The sequence below is a fragment of the Aquarana catesbeiana genome, linkage group LG02 (genome assembly GCF_042186555.1).
Source record: "Aquarana catesbeiana isolate 2022-GZ linkage group LG02, ASM4218655v1, whole genome shotgun sequence".
NCBI classification, from domain to species: domain Eukaryota; kingdom Metazoa; phylum Chordata; class Amphibia; order Anura; family Ranidae; genus Aquarana; species Aquarana catesbeiana.
Window position 1 is genome coordinate 797,511,460 of NC_133325.1, and position 13,886 is coordinate 797,525,345.

The following is a 13,886-nucleotide window of genomic DNA, read 5'->3' on the forward strand; positions in this document are numbered from 1 at the left end:
GTTTACTTAAAGTGGTTCTAAACTAAGCCTTAAAGAAGAAGTACAGCCAAAGCTCACTTGGCTGTACTACTCCTACCGTTCACAGGAGTGCAGTTCATTCTGCACTCCTGTGACCCGTTTAAACAGAGGCCAAGATTGCAGCTTCCTTGGCCGAAAACGATAAGAGGGTTTACTTACACTTTAAGTACCGGTTCACACTGGTGCGATGCGGGAAACCCTGCGATTTAGTGGCGGCTCCCGCATCGCACCTGAATCGCACACTGGTTCACACGGACATCTGTGAAACGCTAGGGGTGTCAATGTAGAGTTAATGAGACCCGGTTGAGATCGGTTTGCAGATCTCAATGTGAACTGTAAACAGGTGCAGGAATCAGATTGCCTGGGTGTAAACACCCAGGCGATCCGATTCCAGTGTGGACCAAAAAAAAAGGGTCCTGCACCATTTTGGTGCATATGCAATGCGATTTCAGCCATACAGTTTGTATGGCTGAATTTGCTTTGGACAGACATCGCATGTGATCGCACTAGTGTGAACCCAGCCTAAAAGGACTTGAAGAATATCCTTCTAATAGGGGCACAAGCTGAGTCTCGCCCTTCCACAAACAATCCAAAGCAGACCTATACCTTTGGGCTGGAGCTGTGCTTTCAACACCTTCCAAGCGGCCTAAATCAGGTGCTGGTGAAAAAGTCCAGTGACTGAAGGGAGACACATGCTGGTGGCTAATGGGATTGCATGCTGACAACGAGCACAGTGCCACCAACAGGTAAAATAGGTGAACAACAGGTTCCTGACAGCCAGGTAAGGTGTTGAGAGGCTTAGACATTTGAACAGGGAGTAGTTGGGAACCCAGGCGGGATGAAGAAAGTCAGAGGTGATACAGATGTATAAAAGCTGTACGTAGGAGGAATGATCTCATACTGACACCACAGACAAGAATCAGGCCAACTCTCTCTATGGAACAAGGTAGCTCTGGGAAAAAGGCCATTTTTTGGCATTTAATATATGTCAGAAATTTCCATAATTCACATCAAATTGATGTATGAATAACATATTTCAAAAAGGCAAAAGGTCTTTCTTGTTTTAGAATACATGAATCATTGCACATTTGTGGTGCAGCATCCCTATGGCACGCTTGCAGGTTCAGAATGCTATTATGCTTATGAGGAAAGGGGGTGAAGCAGCGCTCTGAAGAGCTCAAACACTGCTGGAAAAAAAGCTTTTTCTACACAACAAAGGCTTTCTTTGGACCCTAGAAAAAGGTTTCTGCAAGTGTTTGATCTCCATAAGCACAGGCAAAGCCTGCCGTCCATTGTAGATCTTTTTGAAGTGCTCTACAAATACCGCATAGCGGAGCCACTCTAACCTTCTCTTTCAGGGAATAAATTCATTGTAAATCCTTCAGATGTGGGGGCAGTGTGCCTGTGCCGTGTCCGAGGATAAAATAACATCACCAGACCTGCAGTAGGCACGCGCGGGGTCCATTTATGAGGACTGGAAGCTGACGTAGAGAAGAATGAAAACTCTGGTCGGTCTATTTTTTTGGCTGAAAAACGGACATCTTCAGCATGCAGGCTCTACTTGATCACAGAATGCATGTCCTACAAGACTTCATCATATTTCACAGATGTTAGAGTTGCACCGATACTTTTATTAAAGTGATTGTAAAGGTAAAATTAAAAAAAACAAAAAACAAACATATCATACGTCCAATGTGCAGTTCGTTTTGCACAGTGTGGCCCCGAACCTCCTCTTCTGGGGTCCCCCGGCGGCTCTCGTGGCTCCTCCCCACATCTGATAACCCCCTCGCAGAAGCACTTCCCCCAAGGGGGTTACCTTGCGGGAACGTTCCCGAGTCCAGCATTCAGGCATCCATAGAATGCAGGACTCGGCCCCGCCTCCCCGGCACACGCATCATTGGATTTGATTAAGAGCAGCGGGAGCCAATGGTTGTGCTGCTATCAATCTATCCAATTAAGAGCAGAGAACACCGGGCAGAGAGACACCGCGTCCCAGTGAGTCAAGTTTGAGGGTGCAGGTAAGTAAAATGGGGGGGGGCTGGGGGGGCGGTCACTGACAGGTGTTTTTCACCCTAATGCATAGGATGCATTAAGGTGAAAAAACACGAAGGTTTACAACCCCTTTAAGACTGAGTACAAGTACCGATACATTATTTCAAGTACTAATATGCAGCACTGATGAGGCATGAACTGTGTCAGTAGTTTTATTTTGTTTTGTTTTTTTTACAATTTATTTTTTACAATTAATTATTTTTTATTATTTTTTACAATTTATAGTTTTTTTGCTAAATATATATATATATATATATATATATTTACAATGCTTTCTTTTTTTGGAGGGGCGTCAGTGTTTTTTTTCCATTTTTATTTTTTTACAATTTAACTTTTGAATATTTATTTATTACAATTTATTTTTTATCAGCCCTGTTGAGGAGAAAAGGGGGGGGGGGGGGTTGGTAAAATACCAAGGGTCTAAACAGACCCCTGACATCTCCCCTTTAAAACAGAGAAAGGGACTAAGGACACAGATTCCCCAGTTCCCTTTCTCTGCAGCCTCAGCTGCACTGAAGATGAATGGACAGGAGACAGAGGCTCCTCCCCATTCATAAACTGAAGCATCATAAACACAGATTACAGTGCTCAGTTATGAATGGACAGTCAGTGATCACAGACTCTGTGCGTTCAGGAAAGGAAGGAACCAGTAAATGACATATTTACTGACTCCTTCCTCCTCTCTCCATCCTAAAAAAATCCGGGACATGGGGGGACCCGGAGGAGAATGCGGAGGACCCGGGGAGCCAGAGGAGGACCCAGAGGAGAACCTGGGGAGCCAGAGGACAACTCGGGGAGCTGGAGGAAGACACAGGGGACAGTAGGGGGTGATATCGGTGCGGCGGTGGGGGCAGTTACAAGCACCGTGTATATCGGTAGTTTCTCCCTCTATAGCTTTCAATGTGAATATTGCAGGTGAGTATCACGTTTTTTTTCTTTTTTTAAAGCCCAACTCTGGGCAGGTAAAAAAAAATAAAATAAATCACTTGCAAGCTTTGCAATGGTTTATAGCTTGTTTTGTCTATGTGAGATGAAAAACAGTTTTACCAAACCCTCTGTTTCCCTGGCAGGTGGTGCTCCCCTCTTATTCGGCGGTAGATTGTCCCTTGGCGTTGTCATGGCCAAAGCAAGTCTATGGACCCTGCTCTGGTCTTCATGATGTCAGGACTCTAGGCCACTAGAGCGCGGGGGGGGGGGCAGAAGCTGTGGGGACTTGTCTATCTGCAGGAAGCAGCAGAGGATTGAGTAAGTATATCTCCTTTTATTTTTCCCCTAGACGAGGGGTCTCCAAACTATGGTCCCCCAGTTGTTTGGGAACTACATCTCCCATCATGCCTAGTCATATCTGTGAATGTCAGTTTTACAATGCCTCATGGGACGTGTAGTTCCACAATAGCTGGAGGGCCTTAGTTTGGAGATCCCTGTGGGCTAGACCATGGATCACCAAATTTTCTGAACAAAGGGTCAGTTTACTATCCTTCAGACTTTAGGGGGGTCAGACTAGGGACAGTGGTAGTAGAAAATGTCCTGCAGTAAACAATGCTCTATCTTTGGTGTCAGCGAGAGGAATAGTGCCCTATCGTTGGTGTCAATGGAGGGAATAGTGCCCTATTGCTGGTGTCAACGGAAAGAGTTCTGCCCCATCATTAGTGTCAATGGAAGGAATTCTGCCCTATTGTTGATGTCAGTGAGAGGAATAGTGCCCCATCATTGGTGTCAATGGAAAGAATTCTTCCCCATCGTTGGTGTCAGTGGAAGGAATTCTGCCCTATTGTTAATGTCAATGGAGGTAATAGTTCCCCATCGTTGGTGTCAATGGAGGGAATAGTGCCCCATTGTTGGTGTCAATTAAATGATTTCTGCCCCATCGTTGGTGTCAATGAAAGGAATTCTGCCCCATTGTTGGTGTCAGTAGAAGGAGTTCTACCCTATTATTGGTGTCAGTGGGAGAAATAGTGTCCCATCGTTGGTGTCGATGGAAGGAATTCTACCCCATTGTTGAAGTCAATGAAATTCTACCCCATCATTGGTGTCAGTGGAAGAAATAGTGCCCTATCGTTGGTGTCATTGGATGGAATACTGCCCCAAGGGCCAGATAAAGGCAAGCAAGATGCCGTAGTTTGGAGACTGCTGCCCTAGACATAATCAAGCAAAAAAGATGTCCCTTATATCTAATGCAGGGCTTTAATGTCACTGCTACATCCAGATTTAATGCAGGCATTAAGGCCATTCATAATGCTGTCAATGTATACGCAGTACAGTCTCGGGTGATGTCAGTGTGAAGAATGAGCAGGGGGTCTATCTGCAGACATATCACCATTTGTTATATATTCTACTGCAGTATACAGCCGCTCACCATACTTCTAATATAATAATACAAGCTTACCTGTTTTTACAAGTTTTGTATTCAACCTTTAATATTGGTCTACAGGATTCAGGTTTCCTTCCATCTCTTTGATTCTTCCCTGTATGAAACAAAACACAAATATATATATAGAAAAGTAACACAGAGACTGCGAACGGCTTCTTATCCAATGCATGCATACGATTTGTAAAGCGGTATTAAAGCCAAATGCAAACATTTATTATACTGCAACTTACCAACTTTTATTTGTGATGGCTGAATTCGTTTTCTTTTTTTTTTTTTTTTTTTTTTTAGGCGTCCTTTCCTCTATTCTCACCTGGTGATTTGGCCAGTAAGTCTGTTTTTTTAACAGAACAAGTTGTCCTAGAGATGTAGTCCTCGGTCACACCGGTGCGACTTGTTGATTTGCATATTTATTTTCCTTATTAAGGTTGGCCTCACAAATATCCACTAAAGCCCCTATTACCCTGGTTATTTTGGTTACCTTGAATGACTCGTCTTATAGGAATGTGTGATTGTAAACTGACCAAGTCCTTGAGGAGTCATATTACAAGGAAAGTTGGCTTGAGGGTTGTCTCTTCCTTATACACAAGTCTAAATACCACACCGCGAACTGGAATAGTCTCCAGAGCTGCATCATGCAAGCGTCTGGTCTGATTACCTGGCCACACCTTTATGGGGGGACTCTGTGGCAAAACAGCATCTTTAGTTAACCATTTCATGCAAAATCACGTACCTGTACGTCATTTTGTTGAAGTGGTTATACCGGGGTGCAGCCTGCAGCCAGAGGCATCATCCTGGTACCGTTTTTTAGAGCTGGCGGTCGGCTTTCAATCGATAACAACTGATGTGGCTAAGTAGCCGCTTGGCTGTTATCACAAGCAGCAGGAGGCGACATCCCCCCGCCGCCTTCTGCCGCTCAACTCGGGTCTACCGTCCCACCAGGAGACCCAAGCGAACAGCCGGCACGTCTGTCAGCTGGCCACAGTCCTGAACAAAGCTGGAATCAGCTTTGATCGGGTCTCCGAAGGGACATCACTTCCAGTTTTCACGGCAGCCAACGGTGCAGATTTAAAAAAAATCCAAGGTATTCAAAATACTGATCATGGCGTTTTGAATAATTTTAAGTGCAAAGGAGGGATTTGGGGTCCACTCCTCCAGCCACCCCATTGGGAACTTACTGTGACTTGGTGGAGGGACAACCCCTGCACGCCCATGTCTCTAATCAGAATTTTTTTTAATGGAATAGTATAAAAATAATAATTGATAAACAAAAATTATAAAATAAAATAATTTAAAGTGCCCCCGTCCCCGGAGATTCTCCCTATGGAGATTTTTAAGTACTGACGTTTGTCGCCATTCCACAAGTGCGTGCAATTTTAAAGCGTGACATGTTAGGTATCTATTTACTCGGTGTAACATCATCTTTTACATTATACAAAAAAATTGGGCTAACTTTTTTTTTTTAATTCAGTGAAGTGTATGTTTTCCAAAACAATTGCGTTTGAAGGACCGTTAAGCAAATACTGTGTGACATAAAATATTGTAACGACTGCCATGTTATTCTGTAAGGTCTTTGCTAAAAAATTATATATAATGTTTGGGGGGTTCTAAGTAATTTTCTAGCAAAAAATACGGATTTTAAGTGTCAGAGATAGGCTAATGCATGAATGGGTTAAGTATTGTTGTCATATTTTCTTTATCTTTATCTGTCATTACTTTTAATAAATATTATACTTTTTAAGTATTATGTGTGATCTTGCACATATCGAACACAGCCCCAAAAACGTGACAAAACACTTGTCATGCAATTTGATTCAAATTGCATGACAAGTCATACCCTATTGTCCACAATGGAAGCGGTCATATCGGTGCAACCCTGATTTGGAAAGTAGTTGTTGCAAAACGTTTTGCAAGTTTAGGTGCGAATTGCATAGACATCTGCACTGACATACAACTTTGAAATTGTGTGGCTTCAAGTGTATACAGTGGTCTGCTTTTATCAAGTCTTTATCGAGGTCTTTATCAAGGTAAGCTGCAATTTATTACATTTTTGGATTTGAGTTTATAACCACTTTAAGAATAAGTAATGGGAACAGGGCTTTGGCCAATTAGAAGGTGAGATTAGGTGGGGGGCAGTGATCATGTGACGCCTTTGTCCAGTGATGCGACTTCCTGTTCACTTCTCTCCTGCCTTGCTTGTAAATCTAAAAGGTATCTATTCCATGCAGGGACTCCATTTATAAGGTTTGGATTTCGGTAGGGATATTGTTTTATAAGCCTGGGGACTGTAACTAGGGATGAAAGGCTTACACTTACCATGGGGAATAGTGACTTGAAAGGGCCTGGCAGGGTTCTTCATGTTCCATACAGAGAGGCTGCCGTCCGAGTGACTGCACATGAACTGACGTCCTTCATGGTGCCAGCCTATAGAATGAATTGCCTGGAAATAGAAATTCAGTCACATAGTGAGATATCATTGGTTCACCACAACAAGGTTATATACAGTACATAATTCAGCCATTACTACATATAGAAGGTATATACTTCAGTGTGTTTACTTGGTATCGTTTTGCAAACTTGTAATATTAAAGTTGAATTCCTGGACTTCGGCCACTTTGTAAAAAGTGCAGGCATGCTATGAGTTAAGTCCAAAGAGGTGCATGACCTCCACTGAACGTATCTCCATTATTTACATCAGACACCTTTATAGCTCTCCCAGAGCATACACTGACACTCTGGTGCTGTGAGAGAGGAGAGAGAGGCACACAGAGTAGCTATGCCCGCCCCTCCCCTCTGCTGCCAATTCAGAGAAGCCTTTGTATTTTGTGAATGAGTTCACATAATGCAAAGGCTTCTGTGATTGGGCATGAGTTCACATAATACAAAGGCTTCTGTGATTGGGCATGAGTTCACATAATACAAAGGCTTCTGTGATTGGGCAGAAGGAAGCAAGGAGCAGGCGTAGCAGCTGCACCGACTCTGGGAGTGTAATAAAACTGTCAGATGTAAATAATAAGGATAAGCCCAGGGGATGTCATGCAGCATCTTGGACTTAACTCATAGTGTGCCTTCGCTTTTTACAAAGGAGCTGAATTCCTGGAATCAAGCTTTAAGTGTTGGTGACCAGGCCTTGTTATGCTGCTCTTCCCACACTGGTGTATAACATCAAATGTAAATATATAGTATAAAAACAGTCACTTCACATCTTCCAGGTGTTATGCCTGATGTCTGATCCACTTGGATGGACAGCCTATATTGCAACATATGGCAAAAGCAAAGTGTTGAGAACGTGACTGATTGTGAAGCATTGTGTGGAGGGTAAGATGTAATGTACAGATATCAGACTCACCTCATCATAGTAAAACCGGAGTTCAGCTCTTTTCGATTTCAAGTCCCAAAGTACAATTGTCCCACTTTCATATCCTATGAGTAACTGGAAAGAAAAAAAATGTCCTTCTTTATTTCGGTGTGAAGGTATATAAGCTACAGACATTGTGACGATGTGACCAGGTAACCAGACAGTTGGGTAAGACTATGTAGATGTGACCAGGTAACCAGACAGGTGGGTAAGACTATGTAGATGTGACCAGGTAACTAGGTGGGTAAGACTATATAGATGTGACCAGGCTACCAGGTAGGTAAGACTATGTAGATGTGACCAGATAACCAGACAGGTGGGTAAGACTATGTAGATGTGACTAGGCTACCAGGGGGGTAAGACTATGTAGATGTGACCAGGTAACCAGACAGGTGGGTAGGACTATGTAGATGTGAACAGGTAACCAGACAGGTGGGTAGGACTATGTAGATGTGAACAGGTAACCAGACAGGTGGGTAAGACTATGTAGATGTGACCATGTAACCAGGCAGGTGGATAGAACTATGTAGATGTGGCCAGGTAACAAGACAGGTGGGTAGGACTATGTAGATGTGAACAGGTAACCAGGTGAGTAAGACTATGTAGATGTGAACAGGTAACCAGGTGAGTAAGACTATGTAGATGTGACCAGGTAACCAGACAGGTGGGTGAGACTATGTATCTGAATATTCATTTAAAACATTTAACAGCCGTGTTGGGAGGCTTTGGTGATATATCAGGGGTCTAAACAGCCCCCTGATGTCTCACTTTTGGGACAGAGGATAGAGATTCCCCAGTCCCTTTCTCTGAGGCCTCAGCTGCACTGGACAGTATGAATGAGAAGTGTTCTGCGTTGAGCGGCTTCTGGTTCATTCACAAACTGAAGCATAGTAAACACAGCTGTCAGACTCCCTGGGGTACTCATGTACGTGCAATGACTGGTTTCATGAAGAGAATGAAGCAAAAGGTGGAGGAAAAGATATATCCCCTTATTCATCATCCCCTGGGCAATCAGGTAACCCTTGCAGTGGGGAGGAGTCCTACTAAAAGGATAAAGATATTTTTGTCCCTGGAGTTCATTTTAAGGCTTCATGCACACTGGGCATATGCCCATCTCTCCTAGACACCTTTCCTCCTGGCACCAGCGTCTTGGCAGAAAAAAACAAAAACGTGTGATGCTTGTAAACGTGTCTATACGCATTTAGGCGGCAAAGCGTTAATTAATTTCATAATAATTTATTCTGGTCATTGAAATGAATTAACACTCAAGCATTTGACGCGCTTAGTGTTAATGTGTGTTTAAATGCATTTACATGCGTCACGCGTTTTTTTCTACCAAAACACTGCTGCTTCTGGATGTGCTGGCAGTGGGGTTTTTTTCTGTCGCTAAACGCCTAGGCGTGTATCAACACATAGGCCAACATGCAGGGACACATAGGATAACATGCAGGGACACATAGGCCAACATGCAGGGACACATAGGCCAACATGCAGGGACACATAGGCCAACATGCAGGGACACATAGGCCAACATGCAGGGACATATAGGCCAACATGCAGGGACATATAGGATAACATGCAGGGACACATAGGCCAACATGCAGGGACATATATGATAACATGCAGGGACACATAGGCCAACATGCAGGGACATATAGGATAACATGCAGGGATTCATAGGCCAACATGCATGGACACACAGGCTAATATGCAGGGACACATAGGCTAACATGCAGGGACACATAGGCCAACATGCAGGGACACATAGGCTAACATGCAGGGACACACAGGCTAACATGCAGGGACACACAGGCTAACATGTAGGGACACATAGGCTAACATGCAGGGACACATAGGCTAACATGCAGGGACACATAGGCCAACATGCAGGGACACACAGGCTAACATGCAGGGACACACAGGCTAACATGCAGGGACACACAGATTAACATGCAGGGACACATAGGCCAACATGCAGGGACACATAGGCCAAAATGCAGGGACACATAGGCCATCATGCAGGGACACACAGGCCAACATGCAGGGACACAAAGGCTAACATGCAGGGACACATAGGATAACATGCAGGGACACACAGACTAACATGCAGGGACACATAGGCCAACCTGCAGGGACACATAGGCTAACAACAGGGGCATTTATAGGCAGGAAAAAGAAAACAGGCAGTTAAAAAACATCCAGTGTGCATGAGGCTTTAAGTCCTGGAAAGGATGGTGTCAGGGAGCTCAGTGGAGACTCTCAGGTGTATCACTGTGAAATCAATACTCTTCATGCTGGATGTACAACACACAGGAAAATTCAATTACTAATCATATTCCGGTGCGGTTTCCAGTGGATTGTGCCAGTAAAGGGTGGGGGGGAGGGGGTGTTTGGGCTGGGGGGGGGCAGGGTGGTCATAACCTTACATTACCTCAACCTTGCTGGAGACAATCACCTTACATTACCGATAAGCCTGGATCAATGTGTGTGGAGGAATGGTGTAACATGAGAGTACTACATACTGACCCCTAACAACCCCGTGTAAAGGGAACTGCAGAACTGCAGCCCAGAGGTCTTCTTATTAGGGTAGAAGGGGTGACATTTAGAACTGGTGGTTGTTACTTCTGTCGGTATCCCTACTGGGGAGATTTCTCTTTACATGCTTTTACGTCATCAGGCATTTTATGTCATTGGATATTTTATGTCATCAGGTATTTTATGTCATCAGGTATTTTATGTCATCAGGAACTTTATCTCATCAGGCATTTTGTATCATCAGGTATCTAATGTCATTGGGTATTTTCTGTCATCGGGTATTTTGCGCCATCGGGTATTTTATGTCATTGGGTATTTTTTATCATTGGGTATTTTACTTCATTGGGTATCTAATGTCATTGAGTATTTTCTGTCATCAGGTATTTTACGCCAATCGGGTATTTTATATCATCAGGTATTTTATGTAATTGGGTACTTTATCTCATCGAGTATTTTACGTCATCGAGTATTATACATCATCACGCATTTTACGTCATCGGGTATATTACATCATCGGGTATTTTACATCATCGGGTATTTTACATCATCGGGTATTTTACATCATCGGGTATTTTACATCATCGGGTATTTTACATCATTGGGTATTTTACAGATTCCCTGAAACTCTCATGCATGCTGAATGCAGCTATCTGCCCACAATGCCTTTTTAGACACCATGGGGGTTGATTTAATAAAGGCAAATAGACCGTGCGCACTCTACAAGAGCGGTTGCTCCAGAGCTTAGTACACCAGAGAAAGCTCTGATTTTCATCATCCAATCAGGTACAAGCAAAAAATGCTGTTCTTTTTTATCTTCCTTTCAGGTGATTGGGTATTCTTTGTAAAGTGAAGCATTACCTCATTTACTAAGCTTTGGAGCAACTGCACTTGCAGAGTGCACAGGCTACTTGCCTTTAGTAAATGAACCCCCCAAAATGTAGGGTTGATTTACTAAAGGCAAATAGCCTGTGCACTTTGCAAGTTCAGTTGCACTCCCCGGGGCTTAGTGCATGCGGTAAAGCTTCACTTTAGTGTATCCAATCAGGTGCAAAGGAAAACTTAATTTAAAAAAAAAAACAGCATTTTTGCTTGCATATGATTGGATGATGGAAATCAGCAGTGAATCACCACATTCAATAACCGAGGGGTGGGGAAAATATGTGCAACTGCACAGTCTATTTGCCTTTAGTAAATCAACCCCAATATGATGGCAGGCAGATGATGTATAGAGACTGGAGTTGATTTACTAAAGGCAAATAGAATGTGCACTCTGTAAGTGCAAGGGAATTTGCTCCAGGGCTTAGTAAATGAGGGGAAGCTCTGCTAATTTCCATCATCCAATCATATGTTAGCAAAAAACCTCCCCTTGCATGTGATTGGGTATTCTTTACAAAGTGAAGCTTCACCTCACTTACTAAGCTCTTGAGAAAAAATGTCCTTGCAGAGTGCAGGCTATTTGCCTTCAACTGCTTCAAGACCACCCCATAACAGATTTACTGCTACAGGATGGCTCTCCTGTGCAGAATCGCGTATACATACATGATTCTGCACTTCCACCTGCAGGGGGTGTGCATGCACCACTGGCAGGCCAATTCTGCTGTGCTTATTTACAAGGCATATCTCAGTTCGGACGGGGGGGAGGAAGGGACAATCCTGTGTCTCTGCAAAGCAGGGACTATAATCAATCTCTAGAATCGATCTCTTCCCATAGTGAAAGCCCCACACACACAGTACACTTAAACACTGGTTAGGTGCACAGTTAACCCTATGGTCTCCCTAGATGTTTAACCCCTTCCCATCCAGTGTCCTTAGTACAGTGACAGTTCATATCTTTAGCATTGATCACTCTATTAGTGTCACAGGTTTCCACCAAGTGTCAGTCAGTGTTCAATTGTCCACCGCAATAAGTCGATGACCACCGCCATAAATAGTATAAATAATTAGAAATTCCAGTATATATATCAATTAGTTTGTAGACGCCATAACTTTCACACAAACCAATCAATATACGCTAATTGGGATTTTTTTTTTTTTTTTTAACCAAAAATATGTAGCAGAATACATATTGGCCTAAATTTATGAAGGAAATGTTTTATTTTTTATTGGATGCGTTTTATAGCAGAAAATTATATTTTTTCAAAATTGACGGTATATATATATACATATATATATATATATATATATATATATATATATATATATATATATATATATATATATATGTGTATATATATATATATATATATATGTGTGTGTATATATATATATATATATGTGTGTATATATATATATATATATATATATGTATATATATATATTTTTTTTTTTTAATTGTCAATCTTTTTTGTTTTTAGTGCAAAAAAAAAAAACCACAGTGGTGATCAAATACCACCAAAAGAAAGCTCTATTTGTGGGAAAAAAGGACATAAATTTTATTTGGGTACAGCGTCCCACAACAGAGCAATTGTCAGTTAAAGTACCACAGTGCCGTATCGCAAAAAATGGCCTGGTCAGGAAGGGGGGGGGGGGGTAAATCTTCCAGAGGTCAAGTGGTTAATAAATCAACCCCAAATTATACATTGCATATGTTCTCTGAGGTTCCCCAAGTGAGCTCACCACAGCGCTGATGTTTCTGTCACCCGTCAGAACGCTCACAGTCATTAAGCTGCTCATCAGTCAATAAAATATTCGCTCGACAATTGTTTTTTTTTTTTTTTTTCTTTGTTCTTTTTAATGAACCGTTGCATCACTCACTACAGCAACTGTAGTATTGCTGCCGCTGTTGCTCGTGTCAGCGAGGGAAGTGTTAACTAACTCAACTGGTCGATTCATGCACAGGAGGAAAATCCATACTGTGCTATTAGCAAGATAAATAAACAAGAGATGCCACCGGGATCCCTGAGCTCCAATGCCCCCAGACACAACACAATATTCCACTCCGGTAATCAGCTATAGAAAGAGATGAAAAGGGAAGGACGCAAATTCTCACCATTCATGAGGAATTGTGGGCGATTCTTCTAATGTTTACACCCTGCTCACCTGTCATCATGTACTCATGTACCACTAAAAATTTGTTTCTTTAGTTGTTATTTCCTGCATTTATATATTTGTATTTGTTTAGTTGTTATTTCCTGTATTTATATATTTGTATTTGTTTAGTTGTTATTTCCTGTATTTATATATTTGTATTTGTTTAGTTGTTATTTCCTGCATTTATATATTTGTATTTGTTTAGTTGTTATTTCCTGCATTTATATATTTGTATTTGTTTAGTTGTTATTTCCTGTATTTATATATTTGTATTTGTTTAGTTGTTATTTCCTGTATTTATATATTTGTATTTGTTTAGTTGTTATTTCCTGCATTTATATATTTGTTTTTCTTTAGTTGTTATTAAATATTTATTTTGTTAAATATTTATATTTGTTTAGTTGTTATTTCCTGTATTTATATATCACAAACACATCGCACAGCTCAGAATATACAGAGCCAGTCCAGTCACATCAGTCTCTTCAGGAGCTCACACTCCAATGTCCCCCCCCCCCCCCCCCCACA

The 13,886-nt window shown here is 42.1% G+C and overlaps 1 protein-coding gene across 9 annotated transcripts in view; it reads right to left on the bottom strand.

Moving 5' to 3' along the window:
* The window catches only part of STXBP5L (syntaxin binding protein 5L), a 391,287-nt gene that overhangs the window by 156,336 nt on the left and 221,065 nt on the right, over positions 1-13,886 (bottom strand). For all 9 annotated transcript variants that reach the window (XM_073617498.1, XM_073617500.1, XM_073617499.1 and 6 more), the window contains exons 7-9: positions 7,788-7,871; positions 6,755-6,878; positions 4,457-4,535 (exon numbers count right to left, since the gene is read on the bottom strand). In XM_073617498.1, coding sequence (XP_073473599.1) covers positions 4,457-4,535; positions 6,755-6,878; positions 7,788-7,871 — 287 coding nt within the window. The remainder of the gene's footprint in view (positions 1-4,456; positions 4,536-6,754; positions 6,879-7,787; positions 7,872-13,886) is intronic.